Genomic DNA, 27910 nt, shown 5'->3' on the forward strand with positions numbered 1-27910 from the left:
CAGTAGTTTGAGAGGAATCAATCCAATCCAGTGGTCACCAGCCATGCTGTTGACATGAAAACAGTCCAAGCTGGCAGATGTACTCAAGCCTCAAAGCTGTAGTAATCACACCACCCCAGTGGAATACCACAGCAGCACTGAGAGTGTGTTACATGCCGCTTGGAAATGTTCTGTGTGTTCCTTAATGAGGATCTCTAAAGTAAGTCTCAAAAAAATGAACCAAAGTATGAAAAGAAATGTACCATCCCATATCCAGGGACTCAGTTGGTCAAGCTTTAGATACCAGTAAGACAGAGGACAGTGGTAAAGTGAGTGAAGCCTGGTGCAGCTTTCTGAGCTGTACAGAGTGTGGGCAAGCCAGGCAAGTAAGTGTATCACCAAAGACAACAGGAATCTTTAGATCATTTGTTGAGACCTTCCCCTCCCCCCATATTGCCTGACGAGTTGTTCTCACTCCATGATGCCTGTTATGATGGCCTGTCTCTCTGGCAGTGCATAATGGATTCCTACAGGGGGTTCTGCTGACCCAACAAGGTCATCCCAGCAAACTCATGCTGACTGTATCCTGTGAAACACCTAACTGAGCCAGGAAGCTTACCCAACAAAGTCTTGCCTGAAACAGAGGCGTAGAGGACAGGGTGCCGGCTGCTCTCAGGGCTCTAATGCATGCGCTGGGACTGTAGGTGTTGCCGAGTTCCTCCATCATTACAGCCATCTACCACAGGACATATTCGGGTAACCCACACGGATATATTTCAAGAGGTTTCAATAAGATCCTGTTATATCCAGTGTATCATACATTAGTTTGGCGTATAACACCAATCATTAAGCACAGCGTCAAGGGCAAATGCCGGTGCTCATGTGTAGAGACTTTATGTCTTCCTGAGGAAGGTCCACAGCCTTCCCCTAAGAAGACTGACCACTAGGAGGCAAACACAAGCAAGGCTCTCAATGGTCATATATGAAAGAGCATTAACCCACAGCTTTTCCATTTCTGACCCTTTCCATTTAGCACATTAGCTTAGCACAGCAGGTATCACTGGGACAGCTTGTGTTTACCTCACAAAAGGAGATGGGGTGCACATCTACATGGAACCAGAGAGACTCTAGGTAGATTGACAGGTGCTAAACATGGATCTCTCTTGCTTACCCTTAGAAGGCAGCGGGGGGGGTGCTGTTCTTGAATGACATGGGAAATCAACCCAGGACCCTGGTGATTAGCTGAAGACTAGACAAATATTTGTATATTTTATTGAGTTTAACTTATAAATGGTAAAGTTATCCAGTTACAAGGCAAATGCTCATACTGAAACCAGTGACAGGCACAGTGATCTTTGGCCGATCTGGAGCTTTATGAACATTTTCCAAAAGTGTTTCTCCTACCTACAAAAGCTCCACCTTTACACATAAATGCCTTGTCACTCACAACCCATAGAGAGAACTGCCACGCCTGGTCAGTGATACTCTGTTAATCATACAGTTTTACTGATCACGTGGCTACTTACTTTAGTACACAGTTTACTGTATTCACTTCTGAGGCAATAAAGACTCCCCATACCCCCCCCCCCCCCGTGGCCCATGTCAACATTATCAGCCTTGATAGAGACAGCAGAACATCCCCCCCATCCTAAAAACAGCCCCCAAACACGCCTGAGATTCCTTCCATGCTGGTGAACTGGCTATTGTCTCTGATTCGCCCCATTGTCTGCTCTGCTTTCTTTTGTTATGCTTTTCTCCCCAATGTTGGTCAACGTGCAAAATTTCCGGTATGGGCCTTTTTCAGTGGTGCGGATCCCGTGACCCGCTAACAAAGCCGCCCACGTCTGCATAGGATCCAAGGCCCGGTTTGTCTGCCGTGTGAACAGGCCTGAGAGGACAAAGAGGCTTTATTATCTCAACCCCTCACCCCCCCCGAGAACAAGTGTAGATTACCAGCTGATAGGCAGGCAGCGCGAGGGCTTCGTCATCACCCAAGTATGAAAATCTGTGAACTTGCTACCTTCCCGAAGGACGGAAAGTCTTGAGATAAAAGGACCATTGTTTTTTAGGGCGCAATGGTGAACCCGCATAGCCTTTAGAATAAACGCTATCGTGAGCGCTTGGGCATGTCTGGGCCACTTGCTCTGGGTTTCACTCACTCTCAGTGCAGCTGCTGTGATCTCTGTGTCATTCTATACTCATTTTATCCCATCGAAAGTGTTTTTACTGAGCTGGGGTTTTCCAGCAGGAACCAGAGGAAAGCAATTTGCTAGCAGGGGTACAGCCCGCGAGCTGTGCCAATCCACAATGTCGGCATATATTTATACCATACATGATGTCTCTACATAGACAGACCCCCTGCGGCACCCCCCAAAGGGCCAAACCAACCGCATGACTCTTACTGCAAGAGAAAACCAGCGTTACCAAGGGGAAACCCCCATCGTACAGGGAGAACAAGGAAACTGCACACACACAGGGCAGAGGCAGGAGTCACAACCCTAACCATGGCGGTGCGACATGACAGCGCCACCCCCTGGGCGACCATGCTAATCCAAATGATTTTCCTGTGTGGATCATGCAGGCTTAGTACTCTACGTTACAAAATGTAAATGCATAATTAATTAACAACCAACAAGCTAAACTAATGAGACGGCCAATCAATATTCTGCCTTCATTGAGATGCAGTCAGCTTGTAGTGGAATTAAACTGTTTGCAGTGTCCTCTGTCCCAAATCTCTTCTTATTTATTAAACAAATCACTTAAAAAGACACATGGCAGGAACATTTTTCCCCAATTTAAATTTAGCCTGGAATGATTTGCCCTAAATCGGGTGTAAAACATATGTTTCACTGGTATAGATGATGTCAGGGGGATGAAGCTTTAAAACAACACTCTGCATAACGTCACTCACCGACGGGCTGTTTTTACTTGTGTAACCAGGCGAATATTGACAGCATAGTTGCCCCACCCACTGGGCCATGCTTGATTGTAACTCACTTTAGAGATGGATGTCTTAGGAAATGGTTTAATTATTTTGGAGTCTCTGAAGGAGTGTTTGGTTTGGTTCATGAAATTCCTAAATCTTCCGAAGGTAGGTGTTTTTCATACAGTGAAGTGCTGTTATCAGGAAAATAAAAAAAATCGTGAAAGCCATAAAAATGGATAGGAGGGAGGTAGGGGTGTAACGATATACTCAGCCCACGAGACGAGACGAGACACGATATTGGGTTCACGAGAACGAGATGAGATTTTAACAATATTTTAAGGAAAACTTCAAAGAGGAAATATATTACCAGAAAGCAGCCTTTTATTTGATTAATTTGAAAGACAATAAATGCTATTGTATGGTGAAATGTTTTAAATAATCACCATCATCAGCTGTGCACCTGGTGTTCAAGTCATTTTTTCTGCTGGGGGTGTGAACCCCCCCATATGACACATATCACACGTCACATGATCTCTCCGAACATCCATTCAGAATCACGTCTAATGACTTTTTTGAGCATGTGACTAGTTCCAGGACCTCAGATCTTTCAAAGGCTGGAACAGGAGAAGATGTAAAAATACTCTTTCCCTGCACCCTCAGGATCAGCTGCACAGGTCGCTCCTCCTTTTTTATGCAGATTAGGTGAAGTGCCAGTGTGCACATGCACTGACCCTGGTGGAACACAGCAAAGGATGCACAGCCAAGGTGACATTGTGCTGTGTCTTAGACAAAAAGCAGCCTCAAGACAGCCTCTGTGACCACCAGCAGATCAGGACTCCCTGTGACTGCCCATGACCTAAAGTTAAAGACGGTAGCCCACTGGAGCATACGACTGCTCACTGCAATTTAGTTGGTCATCTGTCTACAATCCAGTGTGTGTTAAAATAATAAATAATAAATAATAAAGCCAAGCTGGATAAATGTAACTAATATAGGCAGCTATTTTCCACATTTTATACTGATATACTGAGTTTTAATGTCTTTTTTTACTGATTAGCAGTTACCTTATATACTTGTCATGAAGTGCAAAAATGTCTAATATATCTAAAAAGGTTTTTATTTAGTTGGGTAATTTTATTTAGCTTGTATTGTCATCCATTATTTTGCTCATATCGCACAATCATTTTCATTACCATTATTTAGATTTATGACTATAATCAATGTAATTTCATTTTTTTTAATGAAATGGATCATGAGAAGAGCTTTATTGTTCACAGCTTTGGAAAGGTTGAGGCACTCGTTTTGGGCCGGCAGCACCGTTTGGCTGCAGGGTCCAGCCAACGCAGACATGAGGTTCGTAACATTGCCTGCCATACACGCTACCTCAGGGAGGAACCTGGAACACCCTTGTTAATTAAACAGGCCAACGAGATCCCAAAGTGATGTTGGGGTGAGGCACAGCGCGCACCTCGGAATGCCCTGCAGAGCACGTGTACTGTACGTGAAGTAACATACTGCAGGAGGCAATCCCTCACCCGCTTGCTAGTCTCAGAAGAGTGATGGCTCAGAACCCAGTGGGACACAAATATAAAGTGACAGCAGAGTGGATGTGTGATGGACAGAGCCTCCCATACCGCCTGATGGGTGTCCTGTGCTGGTCTCCTTACCCCTCCCACAGAGGAACAAGCCCTTCTCTCATTCACTGATGTCACTACCTTCCAATCACATTTTCCTGGGATAACTGACCCAAGCCCCTTTCTTACTACACTAATCCAGCAACAGCTGGCTGGCTGCCTTCTGCACATAATTTATCTATGATTTATAGGGAATGCGATTATTTCACCTTCCAACATGGAGCCCTGTTACATTTCCCATGGTAACCAACAGTGTGAGTGAAAAAGGAAGCCCAATGAGATGATTCTACAAGACAAAAAACCTTTCGTTCCACAGGCTAGGAAGGAGACCCTGCAGTGCGTGTGACCCCACAGCCGGCCTGGTCTGGAACAAACCACACAGCCCTACTGGGCCAGTCTAGCAGGTCCCCCCACTTTGGATCTTTGGGGTGACTTGCAGAATAAGGGTGCTAAATAAATCCAAGGAGGCCAGCACTGCAATGTCTAGGCATCCAGTGCCTCAAGCTCCCATCTTTAGCTGGGCTTAATGTGAAAGTTACTCTCTCAGAGGAAAATTAACACGTGTTGTCGGAGGAAAAACAGAGGAAACACACAAGCAGGGTGATGTTTTAGCTGTTGTCCTGTTTCTGAGCCAAAGTTGCCTGCATATCGCTGGCTAGGGGACCAGGATCAAACACACTAAGTAAAGTACGTCCAGGGGAAAGCTCCAGGGACTGTAACAGTAACAGAGGACTGGGGGGGACTGTCCTTCGGCTGCTCATGACAGCCATATGTGGCCTGTGTCTCAGCTGGAGGCCTCTTGTGTTACTTTATCATGTGTCCTCCTTCACACCACAACCTGCTGGAATGGCCCCTACACCAATTATTTGGGGGGCAGGGGGGCTGGTCATTGACATCCATCAATTTTTGTTTAAGTAGAACTCATACTGTAAATATGTTTTACATTTGTGTGAGCACACACACACGTTGTAAGTTGTTTGAGGTTATTGTTTGAGAAAAATATGAGCTAGTTTCTCCCAAAACCCTGACCCTGGCAATCTCAAAAAAGAGCATCTTCTCTAATAAAATCATACTGAGCATACAGCAATAATCCTTCTAAAGTAGAAAAAGCCACAGCTAATGTTTTTTCCCAGCTCGTTTGGTCTCTGAAAGGAAGAAAAAAACACACATACTGTATGGCTGTTTCAGTGAGCAGAGACTAACCTTTCGCTTCCAAAAGTAATTAACAGCCTGGGAATCACGCCACCTTCCTTCAGTGTTTATTTTACACATTTTATGTATCCCCTTCTTTTTCATGGTAAAAACATTTTTGCAGTAGAAATACTTGACGTTGATCCAAAATTTCTTCTCCCCACAGTGTAATAGTGTTTTTATAAGAAAAAAATAAATGGAAGTTTAAATAACTTTACATATATAACTTGATATGCTCTTCAAATACTAACTGTATACCTCTGTCATGACGGCTCTAGGCATAAAAATCTGACACTATAAACAAATGCGTCTGAATAAGGAAAAAACACCACAAAGAGTTAACTAAACTTTCTCCTAATGCTAAATGAAACCTAATTTGAATGACATATATGAACGTCCAATTAAAGGAGTTAATTCAATTTACCCAAAGTTTGGATTCAACATTAGTAGGGATTCCTTAAAATTAAAAAATTAAATAATTGGGTAACACTTCACTTGAGAGGACATGAATAATGTAGTAGTACATGCTTACTTGCATTAATTAACCAGTAACTAATTGTTTGTTAAATACTGATCCTATGTTCATTCATCATTCATCAATCATGACATTTCCTATATTTAATGAGGGGAACCTATATTAGTTCATGATTAGTTCTTGAGTATTAAATATTTTTTTTGCCTCCAAGTGGTCTTCCCATTATAGAGAGTGGAATACATGAACTGTCATGATTGATTAAGGATGAACAAGCATAGGATTAGTACATAATTAACACTTAGTTACTGGTTAATTAATGCATTAAGTAAGCACATACTACTACATTATTCATGTCCTCAAGTAAAGTGTAACCAATAAGTGTAACCAAAACAACTTGATTAGTACCATTCAGATAAAATAACATAATTTCCCACTAGGGACGGGACACTCAATAACTTGCCTGGTCCATGTCTTCCACTCCTGTGTGATGGGAGAGCAGAATTATGAGATAAAAAGGGCAATGTTAAAGAGGGCCGGTACTCCTTTAAACTGTAGACAGTATGAAGATAGAATTAAAAACCTGCCAGGGAACTAGATAGATACATAGAGAACTTAAGTCTACAAAACCCAGCTGGCCCCATTTATATTTGGCAGGTTTAGACTCATCAGAGCCAAATGGACTTCATTACTGCAGGAATCTATGAGCACGAGTCTGTCAATTAGTTACAGTGACAAGGAGAATTTGTCGAATTCCAGTGCCTTGTGTATGGAATGGGTGGTGGAAAGATTCAAAAGCATTTGCATTTCAAAAGCAATTATACTGGTGTCTAACTAACAAACAGAAAGGAACAGAATAAAATGCATGCAAGCAGACATGTTTACGGCTCTGAGACCATGTGACCAAGCCTGGCTTTATAACACTCTCGGTGTGCTAAATGGAGTTGTTCAGCATCAGTTTTTCTTGAGTTCAGACCTATCCTGGACTGGCCCGTGGAGGGCTCTTGGCCAAACAAGAACACAATGTCCTGAGCACTGACCTCACTTAGTGTGGGTGCAGCCGGGCTCAGTGAAGCAGGACATGATTCACTTTCCTGGTTCCTGTGGTGAGGTTTTGTGGGCTGTCTGTGCTCCTGTGAGTGGCTACGGCCTCTACTACAAAATGCTAGAACAGGAGAATGCAGCCAGGAGTGTCAGTGGTGAGCTCCGGGAAGTGGGAGGATCAAGTTCATGTTGGTTAATGAACACTTCATACAAGCCCAGCTTGAGGGTATCTACTTTTGTTTGGCCACACATCACTTTAATCTAAAGAAATAACTTGTGTATGGCTGGACATATTCATCTGTACACTAGATGTCCAGAGGATCTAGAATAGGCTCCATCTCGAGATTTCAGCAGGGCACATTTGTGGTGATTTCAGCACTCACACCAGGAAATACTATGCCTCTTGCTTCACTCTCATCACATGACAGGGGCCTCCCCGCATTCTCCATCCTGTCCTGCCCACATGATGTGCCCACATGACGTGCCCCTCTGCCAGCATGTCTGTTTACAACGTTAGGGCCGTTTGTCCTGAGTGCAACACTGCTTTTCAGAGAAACTCAATCCTCGTGAAACCCATCCCAAACTCGAAACACCCCCCCCAACTCAACGCACAATCACCAGTGAGCCAATTACCTATCCAACACCATCTTCAACAACAATGACATTGTAAGATAAGATGGTAACTAAATACATCGTCGGCTACTTAGTGAGGAGGAAAGTGATCCTCTCTGTTACTGATAAACTGCTCAGGCCCAACATCTAAGAGCAGCTGATGAAATGAAACAGACACAAGCCGAAACCAAATACTTCCAGGTGACATAATCAAATGTGAGGTTTTATTTCATACAGTCTTTGGATTGAGGCACAGTGTATGTATGTGTGATGCTGGGAGTGAAACACAGCACTGCCTGGAGACCATTGTGCCCCTTCTGTGGCAGGGGAAGCCATCCCAGGCACCACAAAGCCCTATATAATCAACCCATTTTATGCTTTCACAATGTATACATTGTTTTTCTTAATGCATGTTATGACACGTTCACGTTCACTCTCCTATACCCCTGTCCTCCTCCCCACACTTCCTCTTGTACCCCTGCCCCCCTTTGCCTGAACTGAGAGCTGCTTCTTCCTTTATGAATCCACTCGTTAACCAACATCAGCGACTTTTAATGAATGTTAACCTTTAGTGCCAAAGCCTAGAATGTGGGAAGCTCAGTGTCTCCACATGCCATACATCATGGAATGATAACCTGGGCCCTGAACCCAGAGCTCAGTGCAACAGGGAACCAAAATAAAGCGAGCAGAAATTCCTGCAAAGACAACCAAAGACCTGTGACAGGGCTACCTCCAGACATCCATAATCAATAATTTATAACAGAGTAACACGGCCGCTGTGGCATAGGGTCTAATGTCCATTTAGTTAGCAGAGCTTGAAGTCTGCTAAATAAATAAGATGTAATGTACAAAAACAGTGTTTCCTGGTCACTTTATGAGGGATGCGCTTGAAACAAGCAGGCACACAGGGTCCTGTGCAGAAGTACAGCAGGGTTAGCATGCCTGCTACCAGCTAACGCAGCCCAGTACCAATGAACATGCCCTCAGTGCAATGTCAGTTGAAGTGTGTAGAATTCTTGTCTTAATTCGGTAATTGGTGATTTAAATTAAACTGGGTTTTCATCATAGGGGCCAAGAGCAAAGGCTGATGGGTACTAAGTAAGGTTGTCACCTCAGTACGGTAAAATCCTGGACACCCAGTCATTGACTAAAAATATTGCTCATAGCGATACCTTTCCAAAGGTTTGTTTAAGTCTGTTTGATAGGGAAATTGATAGGGATATTCTGTGAATCCAATTCATTTTTTCCTGGACAGGAGGCAACCCTAGTACTAAGGGTGAAGCTTTGGGTGGCATGTTGAGCTGCTGAGGGCAGAAGCCGCTCACTTTCACTACCTGCCACAGCGTTTAGCCCATTAAAGAAAAGGATTAAATGCTGATTTAATCCCCCCAGAACCAGACCAAGTGAGGCGGACTCTAGTTTGCTGGCCCTTCCCGAACTTGAAGCAATGATTCACCAAGCACCGCTTGAGAGGGTGACGTCATGGCAAGATGGGGAATGGGCAAACCAGAGGGGAGGTGGATGGTATGTAGATGTGGTGCCAGAAACCCGAGTGATGAGGCATGGGGGCAGGGCTACTGACATGTCCAAACAGGCCAACGCAGAACAATGACACAACCCGTTAATTTCACCCCAGGACCTGTAGCAGCAGATGGGGCCCCTAACGGTACATGCGGAACCTGACCCTGCTTTCTGAATGGCCCCCAGCTTCCCACGGTCCAGCCAACATCATACCAGTGGACCGTAGGGCAGGGATTTTTCTAGCAAAAAGCCAGTTCGGCAATGCCTCATTTCCCCTTTAATTCACCTTCTGCCCCCCACCCTTTTAACTGCCTGTCACCACTGACCTTCATCTTCTCCCAGCCCTGACGCCCACACCACAAATGTATGCAAATAACCACATGCTCTGCTGTGTTTGTCCGTGTAAATATTTAGGTTGCTGTGACGACGGAGCAGCATGCGCCATTCTCCTGGGGGGTCCTGGCCGGACCATCCGCTAAACATCCTGATGGACGGTATCCTGTGAAAATGTGCCCTTTGAGGCAGAATGGCGCTTGCGTGTGTGTATATTTGCGGAAGAAAATGCACATTTTCCTGAGTGTTTAGGCCATGGGTCTGAAAAGAACAGAACAGAGATGAGAGATCAACGGCAGAGAATATAATGGTAGATCGATGGACAGACAGATGAGTGAGACAGAGAGGGAGAGAGGCATGTGCATAGAAAAGGTCACAAATGCAGGGTGACAGAAGTCCAGCAGAAAGACAGGGGGAATCCTTCTTAATACCCAGAATTCCACTTCAAAAGTTCTGTGTGCAGGGAGTGATGCCCTGAGAATCATGGGAAGTAAATGTGTGGTAAAGCAGTGATTGAGAAAGGGTGTGTTTTCTGCGACGCCCAGCCTCCCTAGAGGTGAACTGCTTGCTCTGCCCTCGTTGCACTGGCAGCAGCATACAAGCAGGCACAGATGCTGGCACAGAATGGACCATCCTGACACAATGTGCTACAGGGCTGTTTACTCGTTCATGTGAAAAACACACGCTCAGAAATGTGAATGGACACCTCTCTCTTCACTCCTGCCCTATGAATAATTCATAGCTTTTCAGCTTGTCCATAATTCAGTACTGAGTGGCTATGATGAGATGCAGAGTGCAGCCCTCTCAAGACACACAGCCACACCCCCCCCATGTCAAGCCCTCAGGAACCTCCAGACACCAATAAACGTGACACATCGCAGGCCCTTTAATTGCCGTGGGAGGCGGAGCTGACATCTGTGGGTGTGTCAAGGAACAGCTCTGACATATTAACGTGGATCGCCCTATCACAGAGTCCATCGCTCTGTCAAAAAGTTCATATAATCCATCACCTCATCAACGATTCCATCACCCCATCACAGAATCCAGGGCCCTGTTACACACCCTCAAGCCTGAAAAGGAGGATACTATTGTACCACAGAACTGCAAAGGTAATCCGAGCGTCTTCAGCATGAAATCCAAGGCCATCCTGGAGGCATGGGAGCTGTTATAGGCAAAGACTTCCAAAACGAGTCGAACACCTGAATATGAATAATGATGAATAATAATCTAATAGCAAGGAAATGTTACTGAAGTCATGATACTGTCCAGTTACTGCAGAGACTAACATAATATTTACTAAATACAGTGCATGAGGCAAACCCAGTACACCCAGTGAACGTAGAAGTGTGTTTATGCTGCTCATTTAATGCCTCTGCAAGAATGAGAAAGGTAGAAACCCCAGCAGGATGCAACTTCCATCCGCTGCTCTGAGGTCACGGGAAAATGACAGGGCATCTCCCCCTGATGTCATGTGTCACCCACCTCAGAGGCCTGCCCCTTTATAAAATAAGCATGGGAATGGCTGCCTTTTTCCTGACAGCCAGCTGGAACCGCTCTGATGTTAATGGCGGTTGCATGCTAATCCCAGATGACATGCTGGTCTCGGCTTCTGCTGCCCCCCCCCACCCTGTTCCTCCTTCAGTCCTTCATGTTCTATTTCTCTGGGAAGAGCAGCCAGGCAGATGGATGGGGGAAGTGCTGGGCAGGTGGGCAGGGAGGGAGAGGTGCACATTTACACCCCCAGGGACAGACCAACAACAGGGCACCCAGCTGTCCACCAATCATAGGGTTTGGCTGTTATCACGGTTACTGAAGTGGGCTTCTTCAGGGGCAAGTGAATAGTATGTGATAACGGAAGTCTGATAAAGGAAGAGAAAATAAAAGGCAGCCCAGACAGTATTTACCCAGAGCCGCTGTGAGTCTCATGGCGGAACCCACAAGAGGAACGACTAACCGGACGAAGCAGATCTGACCCCAGGTTTGTCAGTGCCGATTAAACACAGCGGAGCACAAACACCTGGTGGTGACCTGTTTTAAATCATTCAGGCCAAGTAAGATCACCCGAATTAATGAATGTTGCATTTATATAGCACTTTTCAAGACACTTTTGCTTTACAGAAGCAATGGGGGGCCACTTCAACCACTGCCACATTGTAGCACCCACATGGATGACAGCAGCCATTCTGCACCAGTACACTCACCACACAGTAGCTAAGGCGGTGAAGAGGCAGGAGAGGACTCACCAATCAGATATAGTGGATGATTAGGAGGCCAGATTTGAAAGGGCCACAGTGGGCAATTTAGCCAGGGCATTGAGGTACAACCCCTACTCTTTTGAAAGAAGCCATGGGATCTTTTTTTAAATTTAATTTAGAGATCAGTGGCCATTGTTGACACACCACAGCACACAGTGCACAACAACGAAATGTGCCCTCTGCATTTAACCCATATGTGACATAGCAGGGGGCAGCTAATTCGGCACCCGGGCAGCAGTGCTTGGGGGCGGTACCTTGCTCAGAGTACCTCAGTGGTGCTTTGCTGGTCAGGGATTCAAACCAGCAATCTTTTAATTACAAGTGTGCTTCCCTAACCATTAAGCCAGTCAGAGAGTTGTATCTGAAGGACAGGTGCCCCCCCCCCCCCCCCCCCGTTTACATTAGCGCAGGAAAGCTGCCTAATGCTTCTGAGTGTTTGCCTTCCGCTAATCACGCTGCCCCAGTTTGACCGACTACAACAATCACAGGGAACAAGGCCACGACTTTCCGTGTTCCATGACTTTCTGTCTCTAGGGATGGCTTCCGTAGTGATCCAGCTGGTCCATCACAAAGATCCCAGCCCTTATGAAAACATTAGGGAGGAGCCATTGACATTGTAGCTGCTATTAGAGAATTAAAGACACCTTCAGCATGGACACAATCCTGCTTGGATTTTTTGGAAATTTCCACAGACCAAAATAAGTCTGTCTTTCTCTTTTCTTTTGTGAAGTTTGTGGGGAATTCCAGCCCAAGAAATCATTTGTTTATTGCCAGATTTTCTACAGAGGAAGTGTAACGTCATTATGCATAAATTATGGGAAAGATTTAAACCCAAGTGACAGCACTGACACAGCACTGCCAACTTCTGTGTTATGACCCTGAGCAACTATCTCCGTGTCTCTGGTCTCCACAGGTATAGATGACTAAGACGTTACGGTAAATTGTCCTTTAAGTTTGTTGACTCATACCCTCAAAAATCCAAAAAAGAAAAACACCTCAAAGGATTTTGTGGATTTATTTACGTTCACGGGTTGGTTCTGAAAAAAAATAAATAAAAGAAGTCACCCAGAGACATAGACATAAGCAGTGGTCCTGGCGGACCTCACACCAGCTCCACTGAAATGGCCTTGTGTCCTCGGACGTCACAGGGAGTGCATGGCCACATGCAGAGCATCCCCAGTGCTCATGGGAAGCCATGACACTGCTCTGCCTTACCCAGATGTGCCGTGGCGAACTCCAGGACCCAAAGTGAGTGCTGGCTCAATTTCCTCTCATTCCCATGGCCTTTACAGGAATTGGTCGGCCATGAGCAGCCCATCAGGCACGTAAACCAGCAGCCTGTTTCTGTGTCCAGAAAACGCCCAAAATAGAGGCCTTTTCATTTATAACTGAATTAAAGTCTCAGAAGGAAAACTCAGATCCCTCTGAGGCATCATTAGTGTATTCTGAGAAATGGCGTTTGGACAAATCATCATCCTTAAAAACTGGCTAGACCGCAGAGAACCTTTGCCAGTCCTTCATCAGAATAAATAGGAGACATTTACCATTAATCTTGGAAGCCGTATCGTTCGGAAAGATGGCCGGATCTAAGAGTACACTTGGTGAGTACAATGAACAGTCCACCACCAGCGAGGATGTTAGGCCCAATTGTGCAGATGAAGACCATGTGATCTGGCAGAATGTGCAACCAATAACGTCACAGCAAAGATATGACAGAGACAAGACAATAAAGACAGAGAGACATCGGCCAGTGGCTGTGGATCATGGGGGATTCTGTGAAAAATGCCTCTGCACTCTTCTTCAGGGGGCTGCCATGGATCTGCTGGCATTGGCCCCCAAAGACCCAACAGGTCCTAGACCTCTTTGTGATTGTGTAGTGTTTCCAGGGATCAGGGCAGAATAATACCACAAAGGCCTCCCATAACATCCCCCAGTACCCCTAGTATGTACATGGACACAGGCTGGTGCAGCACCTCTGAGCCACAGTACCCCCTCCAGGTAGGGTTGCAATGGAGAGAAGCCCCTGTTGGTGCATAGATAAGGCTCATCAACCAGCACACACAGAAAATGGCATTTTCTAGAATGGAAAACTCAGGTCTGCTGTTTTGGAGAAAACATCCCAAACAAAAGGACCATGTAACCAGCGTCTCCTGACCACGACATGCCCTGACTGTGGGACAATCGCAGACTAGACACATACGCCAGGCCGATGCCCCTACAGAGAAGCATTGTATACTCTAATACAGTACCAACTGGATTGAAGCTGCTTCCTGGAAACAACTTCACAAAAAAGTGTAAATATGCTTTGGAAAATATTTTTCATGTATATCCCACAGTGAGAAAACAGGGAGGAATGTGTTTGAAGCTTGCATTATTAAAAACACCCCAAGTGCGTGGTGTGGCCTGTTCTCAGACACCTGGGGGGGGGGGGGGGCAAGTGAATAATAATAATGCTCCCCTTTTATCGGTGAGCTGGGGGGGGGGGGGGGGCAGCTGCGGTCGACTGCTACTAAATTTCTAGCACACTAGATGGTGGGGGACAGGGGGGTCCCTGACATATCAAAGGTACACATTTGGCTAAATTGTTATTTCTGGATGATGACTCGCAGGGACACTATAAACCACAATCAATTTGGGATAAAGTTGCCAAACTGGGACTCACCTGGTTTGGGGCTGAGGGGCAGGCTGGGTTAGGGACGGGTTTTAAAATGACCCCACCGACCTCATCATGTGCCTCATTGCCTGATGAAGTTGTCTAGCAACCTAGTTGGTTGTGTATGAGTGTATGTCTTCACACACATTGCACTGGAGCTATTCCTGTGCAGTTGGCAGGGAGCAAAGTTGCTGCATTTCCTCTTGCTTACTCTCCACAAAAACCAACACACACGTTTGTTTTCATATCCTTGTGGGGACCGTCCCTTCATTTCAATGGAAAAAGAACCCTTACCCCAACAATGACAACCTTAACCCTTATCCAACCCTAACCTTCATCATAAGTAACCAACCGAAATACAAGACTTTTGGCATTTTTAATTTTTTGATTGCATTCACGGATCTTTATAAAATTGAGGTTATCCAAATGGGGTTTTGCGACACTTTGGGAACATTTGGTCCCCATTTTGGTCCCCAAATGTGATCTATGTAATCACGCACACACCTCAATGTCAAAATAATAGGTTTTTATTACATTGTGGGGAACAGTTGGTCCCCACAATGTAATATAAGCATAATCCACACACACACACACACAAAGGGAGAGCACAGGGACACAGCAGTGTAGTGAGCACCGGGGTGAGGAGATATCTTCTAATGGCTGGCTCAGTTGAGGTAGCTTTTCAGCCAAAAAGTGTGCAGCCTGCAGTATGCCCCACTTTGATCACCACAAAAATATTCATCTAAGTGTAATTATGAGTAAAAAGACCTAATGACACACATCAATTATTCAAATATCTTTGCATGCACTTCACTTGAACTGTGTCATCACAGCAAATAATATAAATAATAGATGATTCAGTTATGTTTTGTTGCTAGGCTGCAGAAATCTGGTAGTTGGCAGATTTATTGGTTGGTAGTTGTACCCAGTTAGCAGTTTTCCAAGGTGTCAGTCTCAGTGGAAGGGGCCTGGATGGCTAGCAGCCTCCCCATTGCAGTTCCTTAACTTCCATGCCCCCTGTTGGCAAAAGACAGGCAGCAACCAACTTTATACCTTTAAATAAGGAAAAGATTATTGCCATTAGAATCCTTGATAAATTTAATCAGTGCACAAAATGAAATTAATGAACCACATAAAGCCTCTCACTGTTTCAAAAAAATACCATCTGTGGGTCTTCATGAAATTCAAGAAAAAAGCAGGTAATAAATTAGAGAATTGCAGAGACCAGGAAGGAGGAAAAAAAATCATCAGACTTTCAGTATGACTGTGACCACAATTTTGAAGAACGGTAAAAGCTGCAAAATAAAACATAAAAAATCCCGCATGAGCAGCAGTGACAGGAGACAGCTACGGTAAGCGCAAAGCCACACTCAACGTTTCAGTGTTCCTTTCCTGTTTCGTTCAGTCATATATGTATCACTTTTCACCTTTGCCTCAATTAAGTGCCAGCTTAAAAATATTTAGCAGACTATGCATAATTCTACCTGGATTCTATCGCCTGGAGGGGGTGCGTGTTCATTACTTACACACACACACACACACACACACACACACACACGCACACGTTGGGTAAACATATCTTTATGGGGACCGTTCATTCATTTCTATGGGAAAAAATGCTAATGATAACTATGACAACCTTAACCCGACCCAGCCCTAACCATAACCATAAGTAACCAAGCAAAATAGAAGAGTTTTTGCATTTTTAGTTTTTTTCATTGAAGTCACAGATTTTTATTAAACTGAGTTTTCCCTTAAGGGAAAAAAATGGGTATTCATCATATTGTGGGGACAACATGATGACCTTAACCCCTAGCCAGCTCTAACCTTAACCATAAGTAACCAAAGTACTTTTTTGATTGCATTCACAGATCTTTGTGGGGACCTGAAAAATGGTCCCCACAACGTAAAAAAAAAACAGGTTTTTATTACATTATGGCAGACATTTTGTCACCACAATGCAATAGATACTTAATCCACACACACACACACACACACACACACACACACACACACACATTATGGGCCATATTGAAAGATTAGTTAGCCCAACGTTAGGGGAGGCAGAATTCAAACCCCCAACCCTGGAGGTGTGAGGTAATACTGCTGTGTAACAGCCCTCCTCATGGACAATGAGTATCCCTTCACCATGTATTAAGATCAATGCTAGACCCTCTGAGCAATCCCCTTCCATACTGGCATTATTGGACCACAGGAAAATCCTATTGGCAAAGGAGTTTTTTGTGTCAGTTTGGGATTAACCCTTAAAAATGTTCTGGGCTGTGAAATAATATGTAACACCTCTGTTGTTGTTTCACCTGGGTTCGAGAATGGTTTGTTTATAACACTCTGGTTAACCTGCTCGTGGGCTCAAGGAATTGTAAATGGATTTCAGGCTCACGTATCTGAATACTGTCAAGTCCAATCCACCTCCATGCTCCAGAAAAATATTTATGAGCAGAAGTCCTTTAACAGACCAGGTTCTGGTTTGCATTTGGATTTGTACACAGTGCTGTCTACGCCTGCGGTTTCACTTCTCAGAAATGAGGCAAAGAGAAATTGAGATGAAACATTTTTTTTGCTTTGTCCCTGGATGCACCAGACAGCTAAATGAATACTGGTGTTTGTTCAGGCACAGACACAATCATTTAGTGCAAATTGTTTGTCATGCTTCAATATTTCACCTGTAATACTAAAGCCCTTTAAAATTACCACAATGTCAGGGGTCTCAAATAGGGTTTCAAAAGCTTAACCATTATTGTTGTCATTAGTATCATTCAAAGTACGGTAACAGGAGGTCATTATTTCCCAGTTTGATAGTGTCCAGGACAACTTAAAGACATGTAGTCTTTAGGCAAAGGTAATTATATGGCTTGCTGTTCCTGGGCGAACCATCATCCCCAGAGGACATAACTATAACTACGAAATGAGATTTTAAAAACATTCAAAATGGTTTGGCTTCTTTCCATCCCCTTTCCAGAGTTAACAAAAGTATCACTTGAACAAAATAACAACAACCTTCCTTTATTGGTTTTGAATGAATACCATAATCTTGAAATCTGGATTCCTTTAATTTTCTTGAGTTAATTTTATATTCTAGTAAAGCCAAAATGTTTTTCTGAATGGACTGCTGGCATTAGACAAACTCAAACTACCAATTGTTTTTTCCTTTTCTAGTAAATGATGACCATTTTAGCAAACTTCCTGAGATGCATTCTTACCGAATGAAGTAAAGTTTCCCCTGCTATTCTTAGACCTGGCTGGAAATATGTAGGGTTACAAAAAAATGCCATGGAGTGAAGCAGAAGGAAGATGTTCTGAGGTGCATTATGCTTGTCCTGACTTGACACTCTTCTCAAGTCCAATAGACACGGTGTCCTTGACAGAGACAGGGAAGAGTGATAAGTGAAAGAAATCTAGTGATTGACAGACTGTTGGTGTCACATGAAACAGAACTGTTCAATATCAGCTGAAGGGAAAGGATTGTTTTGGCAGGTTTTTGCAAGCAGGGCTAATACCCATAAGAAAAGCCCTGTTCTGACAATAATTAGCTGATATGTGGGTTTAACTAAGGACACTTAAAGAAAAGGCTTAAATGAAAGTCTTGGCCCAAATGTTGCTGTGTCATACCAGCTGGATTACTTTGAATACATTTCTGAATTCTGTTTGAAGCATTAAAATTTTCAAGTACTGTGATGAAGTGGTTGGAGGAGGGATGTATGATACAAATTTGTAAGAAGTGCCCTTTGCCTCTCAGTTTTAATGGTGGAGGATTTCTTTGTAAAGACACGTGCCTCCTAAAACAAATGTTTTAACTATAAAAACTACAAAAATAAGAACTGTAATACAAGTAAATGAAAAGGCCTTGTGCCAGTAATGATTGTTTCTTTATGTGTAGACTTACCCTACATGTAGACACCAATATAAGGTTGAAACGCAGGTCAGTTTAATAATGTGACGCACATGGCAGTGTAAATGTTTAAGGGTATTTTATTAGAATTCTGCCATTACATCATTTGTGCATTCTTTGGGAAATCAGCAAGGCACAATTATTTGTCAAACGTGTGTAAAGACAAAAACATCTTAATAATACAGAAAAGTATAATAATAATAATACATAAACTATCAAAGAGGCATACGGTGATGTTTAACACATTGCACAAAGCAGAATAAAACTCGCAATACATGCTGAATTATCCAAAATATATGAAGGATACATTTTGTCACTGAAAACCTACATATCAAGCAGTGGTGTAGAAAATGCACAACGTAGTATAAGGCAGGGCTTTTACAAAACCACGATACTAAAATGATACAAACAAGACACTGTACATAATATACTTATACTGTTTATTGACCAAAGGCATGGCCACATACTGTAATCGCTAATTAAACTAGCAGGACAGTGTGATGTGCAATAAAGAGTGAAGAATAAAACTGCAGGTGAAAGGCGGCCAAGGACAAGTAACGGCACGCCCGGTGATGCGCACGCGCTGCGATGGCCGCGCGAAATTTCTGCGGACTTCACGCCAACATTTATCAGTACAGTTTAAAACTGGAGGAGAATGAGAAGATGAAACCAAAAATTAGGGGCGTGGATGTTTCCAAAACAAGCCAAAATAAAACATGTAATTCAGAAAAAGCGCAAACGAAACTTTCCGGCTAATTAAAGAAAAATAGGTTATATAAACAGATTAAGCGAACCAGAAAAATAAACAGGACATGTAATATAAGGTATATATTTTAACTTGAAGCCTTTTAGTTAATCACGACTGTACTGTATATGTTGCTTGTCTGCAATGTCTCCACATAAATGTGCGTAAATGTTCCTGCATTTTCTTAGCTATTTTTTACGTTTACAGCGGTAAGCTTGTGCCATTCCTGCGACACAGTGTGACAGACTCATTGCAATCACAAAAAAAAAAAAAAAAAAATCAGATAGCTGCCATATTATTTCCTTGTCTTCACTGCAAGGCACGGTGGGCGTCCCTTCACAAAAAAAAATAATAACAAGAACAGCATGCAAATAAAATAAAACTACGGAAGAAGGAAAAAAAACAAAGATATCTCTGCTTTAGGGACAGAAAAGTAACAAAGAGCGCGTGCATTTATATATAATCTACCTGGAGAGTCCCGTTTAATCAGCAGCTACAGCTGAACTACTTACGGTGAAAACTACACAAAATACGTTTAAATCTATGTCTCATTTATGTCTATACCCTCAGCTGTTTAATGACAAACACAGAATATGGCATACAGGGTGTAGGACCTATAATCGCAGCGACGGCATCAAACCTGCATGTGGAGTCAGGCATTCCCTACGCGAACAAACTGGTCAGTCATGTTTCAGCGTTAACTCACAGCGAATAAAATAAATGTACACAACATATTAAATTTTAGTATACGTATTTACAAAATACACATTGTGGTGGTGAGGGACTGCATAATTTGCCTGCGCTGTTCTCGAAAAGGCCGCGGCATTGCGCGTCCCGATCCGGTGGCCACTTGTCTTATAACTGCAGTGGAAATAACTTAAACCATAAGCGCGTGGAGTAATCAGGCTCTGTGCTGAATGATGAATTCCTGCATTGAAGGATGACTGCCAGAAAACATGTTAGTTCCCAGCAGAGTCTGCCATGAGTGTAAACAGTGTTCAGCTTGTAGTAAGGACTAGTGTGAATTGGAGGGGAACAAGCCTAGAATGATTAAGAGCCACGATATTCTGCATATTGCTTCATTGTCTGTTCAGCATCTTATTCTATCGACTGCTTGTCAAGTTACATATCTATACATCTTCTACATACATGTTCTGTGCACTTGTTTCCAACATCATCTCCTCAGGTTCTCTTACCAACAGAAGCACATGCAGAGATGAAAGCAGCATCCGTGGAGGACAAAACCAGACATAAAGGAATTCTTTAAGTGGCTCAATGGCAACAACATGACAAAACAAAACTGCATAAATATTTCATTGTAACATTCTGAATAAATTTAATCTTATTATTTCAACAAAGAGAAGAAGAAAAATTAGATAGGAGGATCATAACAGATAACAGGCACTACATATTTTTGTGTACATGAAAGAAATGTTTTTTTTTTCTTTTTTTAAATGTTGTGTGAAATATAGTACAAATACTATGATGCATCACAGCTTTTGACTGTTAGTTAAGACCAAGAGAGTTGGATTCCTTTCACATCCCGGCTGTGTGTAGAGAGAATTTAAGTGTGTATTCAGAGACTCAGTGTGGTCTTATTCCCTCAGCAGATTCTGTTTGTAAAATCTGAGACTGCACCTCTCCACCTTACTGACATGTCCACAGAGTCTCAGTCAGGGCTGCAGTAAAGCTGGGGACCAGGCAGGAATAACAGAAAACAAAGCTGAAAGGTTCCAATGTGATGCCGTTGGAAGGTATGGTGTGCGAGGCGGTGCAGGCGATCATGCCGAGGTGTGAACCGTAGACGGTGTCATTCCAAAAATAAGGAGACGGATGTCCATGTCACTCTGAAAGGCACTGAGGACATGTTTTTTTCTCCCAGGCATGGACACCCCCCCGCGTTAGAAGTCACAGCAATTGGTTTGATTTCTCTCAGGTAAAAAATTAGTCCCATTTGTAATAACAGGGAAGGCAAAAGTTGCATTTTCTCCTCTCAAACTTCCTGGTACCTGTGAAAGACATTGAAAAGAATAACAAGATGAAGGCACAGATCTCTGAGGAAGAATATCATCAATCTCCTTTTTAAACCACAACTCTCATTTTGCATCCCTGTTTTTCCATCCATCCATCCATCCATCCATTGTCCAACCTGCTTATCCTACTGGGTTGCAGGAGGTCTGGAGCCTATCCCAGAAGCAATGGCCATGAGGCAGGGAACAACTCTGGATGGGGGGCCAGCCCATTGCAGGGCACACTTGCACATGTCAAGGGCAATTTAGCAATGCTAATTAGCCTCAGCATGTCTTTGGACTGTGGGGGGAAACTGGAGTACCTGGAGGAAACCCCATGATGACATGGGGAGAACATGCAAACTCCACACACATGACCCTGGTGGAGACTTGAACCCAGGTCCCAGAGGTGCGAGGCAACAGTGTTAACCACTGCACCACCATGCTGCCCCCTCCCTGTTTTTCTTTTATTGAAATTCCCTCTTGTTAAAGGCTACTCTTTCTAGTTTTCCAGGAAAGATATTCTCATCAACCCATGAATGAAACAACTGGGACCTGGATTGATTGTCAAAGCCATGCCAGATAATAGAAGAAATGGAAATATCATCTAATTCCTGTCTGTCCTGCTTTTAAATAAATGCATTTGTCCAAAGATCCAAAGCCTGAATTTTCAGTCAGTCAATATAAAGGTTGCAATAGGAGGTGTTATATATATTATTTTATTTAATTATTTTATTTGGGGGTCTGGAACGGATTAAGTTATTTTACATTAGATCTTATTGGGAAATACAACTTGGACCTCGACCAAATCAACTAGACCAGCCTTCTGGAACGAATTGAGTTTCTGTTCTATTGTACCACTCTACTTGGCCAATGATGTCTGATTCTTGTTGTAGAAGCTGATACCTCTAGATGTCTTTCCTCTGAACAAAACTATAAATGGGCGGCATGATTACCTCTGTCTGGCTGAGGTACTGCTGCTGGGCCTGGAGGGTCTCCGGGTTGAAGCCAGTGGTCATCTTGCACGACAGGCCAGTGATGATGGCATCATCCTGCACCACCCTGACTGCATCAACCCTGGGCCCATCCTTGCTGCTCTGGAAGAGGCACGAGGTTGGTACTATAGTCTGGCCATGTTGAAGTGCCACCTTCTGTGATGATAAGAGTCCTGTGTGACTAAAGCGTGTTCCATTGACGGGTGGCAGTGAGCTGCCTTCAAACATACAGCTCTTGCTTGCCTGGGGCGTGGGGTCTGCCTGCCCCAGCTGGGAACAGTATGGTGTGCTAGACATGGTGGACAGGCTGGGTGTGAGCCTGCAGCCGGTGACACAGGCTTGTGTATTTGGTGACGAGAGGCCCCTATGGGCACTCCCCCGGAAAGTGGCATTCTGGCCATAGCAGTTGGAGAGACTTTGGTGTCCATTCTGCATGGCTGGGGGAAGTTGCTTTTGATGCTGCCAGGTTTGCAGTCTCTGAGTTTGGCTGGTCTGGGTCTGAGGTGGAAAATGCCTTTGAAAGGAGATGGCAGCTGATGGACTCACATTATCAGTGCAGACCTCTGTCAGACTGCCTGTAAAGTTAGTGTTAAGGATGGAAGGGCCCCACTCCCTCTCCTGATTGGAGGACACTGGAGTGGAAACATCAGTGCTATTCTGCTGCTGGAACACTATTGGGTGGTCCATCATTGTGGGCTGCATATGGTCATGAAATGACTGAATTGTGCCATTTAGGTAGACTTTACGAGCTGGCTGCAGAGGTCCTTGAGAGTACGGTTCCAGGCCATTCTGCGTGGTGAGGCTAAAACCAGCCTCCGGACTGGGAAGACCATAGTTCTGTATGTGGTCACAAGATCCAAAGTCATTGCTACTAAAACCATTCTGGAAAGTGACTTTTGGTGCATCCCAGACTTTAGTGAACACTCTTTCTGGTTGTGTCTGCTGTGTGAGATTGTTTAGCCCATAAAGCAGGAGATCCTCCAAGCTGAGACCTGAGCTTTCTGTTCCTACCAGGTTCTGACTATTCACACTCATCAAATCATTCTGATTGATAATAGGTGCATTGTCGGATAGTACTGTATCCTGAAGCTCTAGCCCTTGCAGACAGTGTGGTGTTTCAACAAAAGCATTGGAGTGGGATTGCTCAGTGCTATACTGGCTGTCTGCTTTGCCCATGAAAAAGGCATCCTCAACATATGAGAGAATGTCATCAGTAAGGATGCTGTCAAGCTCCACAGGCTCATCACTGTTGCTGATGTTCATTTTTAGCAAAGCACTCTCCCATTCCTCCAATTCTTCTGCATCCACTTCCAGATCCCTGAGGGCATCATAGTCTTCCAAGATCTGTTCCAGAGTCTCCTTCATGGCTTTAGCTGGCACTTCTTTCTTGACTCTGCTGTCCAGCCTTGGAGTGCCAAAATGACAGTGGTTGCTTGGGACATTGAGCACGGCATGGCTATCCATGAAGATTTGGTCCATGGATATCTGAGGGTCAGGCTGCGGGAGGTATGCTGACTGATCCTGTTTTAGCATCAACCCCAGAAGCGAGTTGGGATCCACGCCTTGTGCGTCAGCCATATTCTGGATCTTCGTAGTCTCTGCGTTAATATCTGGTATGTCTAATGTTGGCCCGGTCTCATACAAGACCGCCTCGCCTGTAGAAAGGTTGAAGGGAAGCTGCATCTTTCTCTGTCTGAAGTGTTCCTCTCCCTCTTTGTTTCTGTGAAGAAAGTCAGAAGTTACCATAGGAAGCTAGGGGTGGTTTTCTCAGGATTTGGGAGGGTGTAGGCTACCGGGTACTTACGTCAAGGCTCTCTGACTCGCCACAATGAAATCAGGCCGACCACCTTTGAACACAAGCCGTGCATTTGCCTGAACCCAGACCCAGCCCTCTGTCTTAGTCAGCAGCCGGAAGACCGTGAGGCCACTCTCGCCGGTTTTTATCACTGAGGAACAAGAAGGATACAGCCAGGTTTGGACACCTTATTAATTATCAGGTTTGGACACCTTTGGACACCTGAATGTACCTCAAAGGGAAGAAAACACAGTCAAGAAAATGGGACCTCACCCGAGTGTCTTAAGTTAAGGAGACACACATAAGTATAGCAACTTAACTAATTGAAACATCTAAAGTCTATCACCCAAAATTATTTCATGTTTTCCTTGACAGTACCTGGCTGCCTCTGGCGTTATCTTTTGCTAGACATGCAAATGAACAGCGTGTGAACACTTACTTCTGATATGGTTGTCTGCACAGTGCATCATGTCTGCTGCATGAATAAACTGGTAGCCAGATCCCCTCATTGTCAGCTCAATCTCGTTATATCCCAGAACCACCTTCCCCCTGCAAGAAGAAGCACACTGGTTGAGCTGGGAGAGCTGCCCCATTAATTTCCACTAATAACAGCATGCATCAAGTGTCAGCATTACCTGGTGTCAATCCCTATGGGTGTAAAGTCCAGCTTGTGCTTGGTCTGGAAGATCAGTGTCTTGATCCGGATGTCCATGATGGAGGGCGGTTGCAGTGGGGTGGCAATGGTGAACAGAGCTAGCTGGGGGTGAGCTATGGTCCCGTCCTCGGCCACCTTGTTCTGCCCATGCAGGTACTTCAGACGACCCTGGAAGTTCAGGGCCTGGAAGGAGGAGAGAGCAGCAGGAGTAGCTTGAGTCAGTGCCACACTTCTGGCACTGTGATACAGGGATGGAAAGAAAACGTGGTTCTCTGCATTGCTGTGGATTCTTTTTCCACTTCTATGAAGATCTTTTTTTAAATTAAAACAAATTCAATTATAGTGTGGCCATTTCAAGGCATTTTTTAAAGAAACGAAGCCAGCAGTTCAAATGAGGTACTCTAAACAGATTCTGTTTGCTCTGAAAATAAATGCATGTCATAAACATATTCTATTTTGCCTGTTTGGCCTTAACTAAACACCATCATCACTGACACCGTCAGGCTTTCATGACCCAATGGAGTAGAATAAATGAACAGACATTTGGTGGTTGTAACCATTCAAAACAACATTTTCTAGGAGAAACATCATTGATAAGAAGAGTTGATAAATGTTGGCCAAGGTCATTTATCCTATTATAAGTAATGGCTAAAAACCTTTGTTCCAAAGAATCCTTAGTTTAGGAATTTTACAGGGGTAACCTGGGTAGCCAGTACCCACATATGGCTTTTGGAATGCAGTTCCGACATAAGGTAAGGTGCAGTAGGTATTGGGGGTTACCAGGAAGCCGGAGGAGTTGTCCAAGAGACAGCGGAAGCGGCACACAAAACTTCTCTCCAGGAAGGAGGAGTTCTCAGGGGGGATGTGGTGAGGGTCGTAGGTGATGACACTGCCGGTGGTCATCCCGCCACCACTATGTGTGCCTGGTGATCAGTGAATAACAGGGAGACCACAGCCATCAGCAAGCTGGTAGTCTGTAACATGAGCATTTGCTTTGAAAATGAAGACTACACACCTTCCCCATCGCCTTCTTCACCAAACTGGGTGGGATTGAGGGCGAAGTGCAGCTGACTTTTAAACGTGGCACGGTCATCCGTGTGGATCAATTCGAACACACTCTGGTGGATCACGTCCGACTACAAAACAGGAAAAAGGGAGTTAAGCAAACAGATATGGAGATGGCACAAACCCCGTTTGGATCTGATCTTCTATTTCAGTTTCATTGTGAAAAAGAAATAGTCCATTGGTCTTGTATGAGAGCGCAGCTACGTGGTGGTTGGCGTTTTATTATCATTCATAATGTTTTCATGAGCACTTTGGCATCTGGGACTTGGCCGTATGCCCTTCTCTACAGAGAGAGACAGTAGGTTTGAGGCTAACAGATATCAGTTCCAAGTCCAGGTGGGGTGGAGGTGGGGGCTGCTTAATTCAGTATCATGCTGATCAGCGTGAATTTGAGGGTAATACTCTTTTCTAAATTTGTGTGCTCACAGTAATGCAAGAGGCCAACACAGAAAATGGAGCAGAAGTGCACAAAGCGGGATGAATTACATCACTAATGACAAAAGCTGTTCTGTTGTGAAATACAGTTAAAAAAGGCAGTGAAACCATATAACTCAGGTTCTGATATTTTCTAGAAGTGGAAAAATGCATCTGGTTCTGTGAGAAATTTCAGTCAGCACCTTCTAATTGTGTGTTTAGGTAACGGGTAGGCAAGTCTGAGGTGCCACAGGGGTGCCAAGTCAAATCTCATCCGGTGCAGAAAGACCAAGGTAAGGATAGGATGGTGACACTCACCTGCAGGAAACCCAGGTAGTCCTGGATGGTGGGGGAGGCATAGAAGACAGACCCCTCTGAGGTGACCACCAGGACGAAGCCATTAAGTGCCTGTTGGGGGAAGGACCATGACTATTAAGGTCATGTGACACACATAGACTCACATAATGGTGCACAAGCATATACCCATGCCTACAATGTGTGGACAAGCAGAAATATTCAAACACAGGGTCTTACGCATGCTCGCATACAGGCAACACACATGCATCTACCCCTGGGCAGCCACACCCACAAACGCAGTGAAAACACACAGCAGAAGACACATTTATACATTCCCACACATCCAAATATACGTGTGTAGAATTATAGACCAAGGTACACAGGGCACAAAAAAGGCTACTTTTCATGTGTTTGAGGGATTATGGTGAGTTGTGAAAGGTGTCTAACAGATAAAGCATGGCTTTTGCAGAGTAAACATTGCATAACAGCACCATGTTTCCAAACAGGTCATGCATCGTTCCCTGTGACAGAGCAGTAGGACCAAGCTGTCATGGCGGCCCTGTTGGACTTATTGTTTACATTTCCCTGTGTTTCCCTCACGTGTACACTGGGTTTTCTTGTGAACTCTTCATTTCCATTACCACATGCATTGCGGTCACTCTGGCTCCCACCACAAAGCGTTTAACCTCACTCTCACGTTTTGGTCATTCTGCAGACCCTGTCTGCCCAAAGCCAGAGAAAGTGTGGCACACTCTGAGCCAGCTGCGAGGAAGACAGGCACCCTGTCGGTGATTGTGATTGGTAACGTCCTACCTAGCAAACAGGGCTACTCTGACTTTAAGTCATTATTAGTTTTGCTTTGAAGAGATCCTTTTGGATTGTTCCAGGTCATATAACACCGATCACAGAAAAAAGCAGAGAGGGTGGTTACCAGCCAACAAAGAGGCCCTGAGTGTTACGAGAAGTAGAGCCAGCCAATGTCGACCCAAAAAGTAGGTGTCACCTGGCTGCCTGTTTGACTGGCATTGCAACAGTTTGACTTGTCATCATGAGAGAGCTGGCGAATGCTCTCCAGACCCCAATGCTCAGTTACCATGGCATTGTGCTGACATGTTTGAGTCAGGTGTGTTTATTCAGGAGGCAATCTCACGGATATTACAAAAGTAACTTTGCTAATCTTCGGGATCAGTGCACTCAGTATTATGTGAGTCGCTTCCAGAATTATGACATCTCTTCAATACGTTCAGCTTTAAAACCCTGTTTCCAAAACACGTCTTTAAATTCCTGACCTGCACATGAGGTAGCTACACCAGTGTGGAGATGCACATGAGGAGCCTGTTGCCTAGTAAAAAGTCAGAGGAGGAAAGACTGGGGCTTTGGAACCCCAAGACTCAGGGTCGGTCAT

The 27910-nt window shown here is 44.3% G+C and overlaps 1 protein-coding gene across 1 annotated transcript in view; it reads right to left on the reverse strand.

Annotated features, from left to right (window-relative positions):
* Positions 1 to 18592: 18592 nt before the first annotated feature.
* LOC111842904 (aryl hydrocarbon receptor-like) overlaps positions 18593 to 27910 on the reverse strand; it is a 40446-nt gene continuing 31128 nt past the window's right edge. The window contains exons 4-11 of the mRNA XM_023810006.2: positions 26527 to 26616; positions 25745 to 25865; positions 25510 to 25652; positions 24710 to 24912; positions 24514 to 24623; positions 24084 to 24225; positions 22241 to 23999; positions 18593 to 21284 (exon numbers count right to left, since the gene is read on the reverse strand). Of these exons, the coding sequence (XP_023665774.2) occupies positions 21177 to 21284; positions 22241 to 23999; positions 24084 to 24225; positions 24514 to 24623; positions 24710 to 24912; positions 25510 to 25652; positions 25745 to 25865; positions 26527 to 26616 (2676 nt within the window). The 3' untranslated portion in view covers positions 18593 to 21176. The remainder of the gene's footprint in view (positions 21285 to 22240; positions 24000 to 24083; positions 24226 to 24513; positions 24624 to 24709; positions 24913 to 25509; positions 25653 to 25744; positions 25866 to 26526; positions 26617 to 27910) is intronic.

The sequence above is a fragment of the Paramormyrops kingsleyae genome, chromosome 1 (genome assembly GCF_048594095.1).
Source record: "Paramormyrops kingsleyae isolate MSU_618 chromosome 1, PKINGS_0.4, whole genome shotgun sequence".
NCBI lineage: Eukaryota > Metazoa > Chordata > Actinopteri > Osteoglossiformes > Mormyridae > Paramormyrops > Paramormyrops kingsleyae.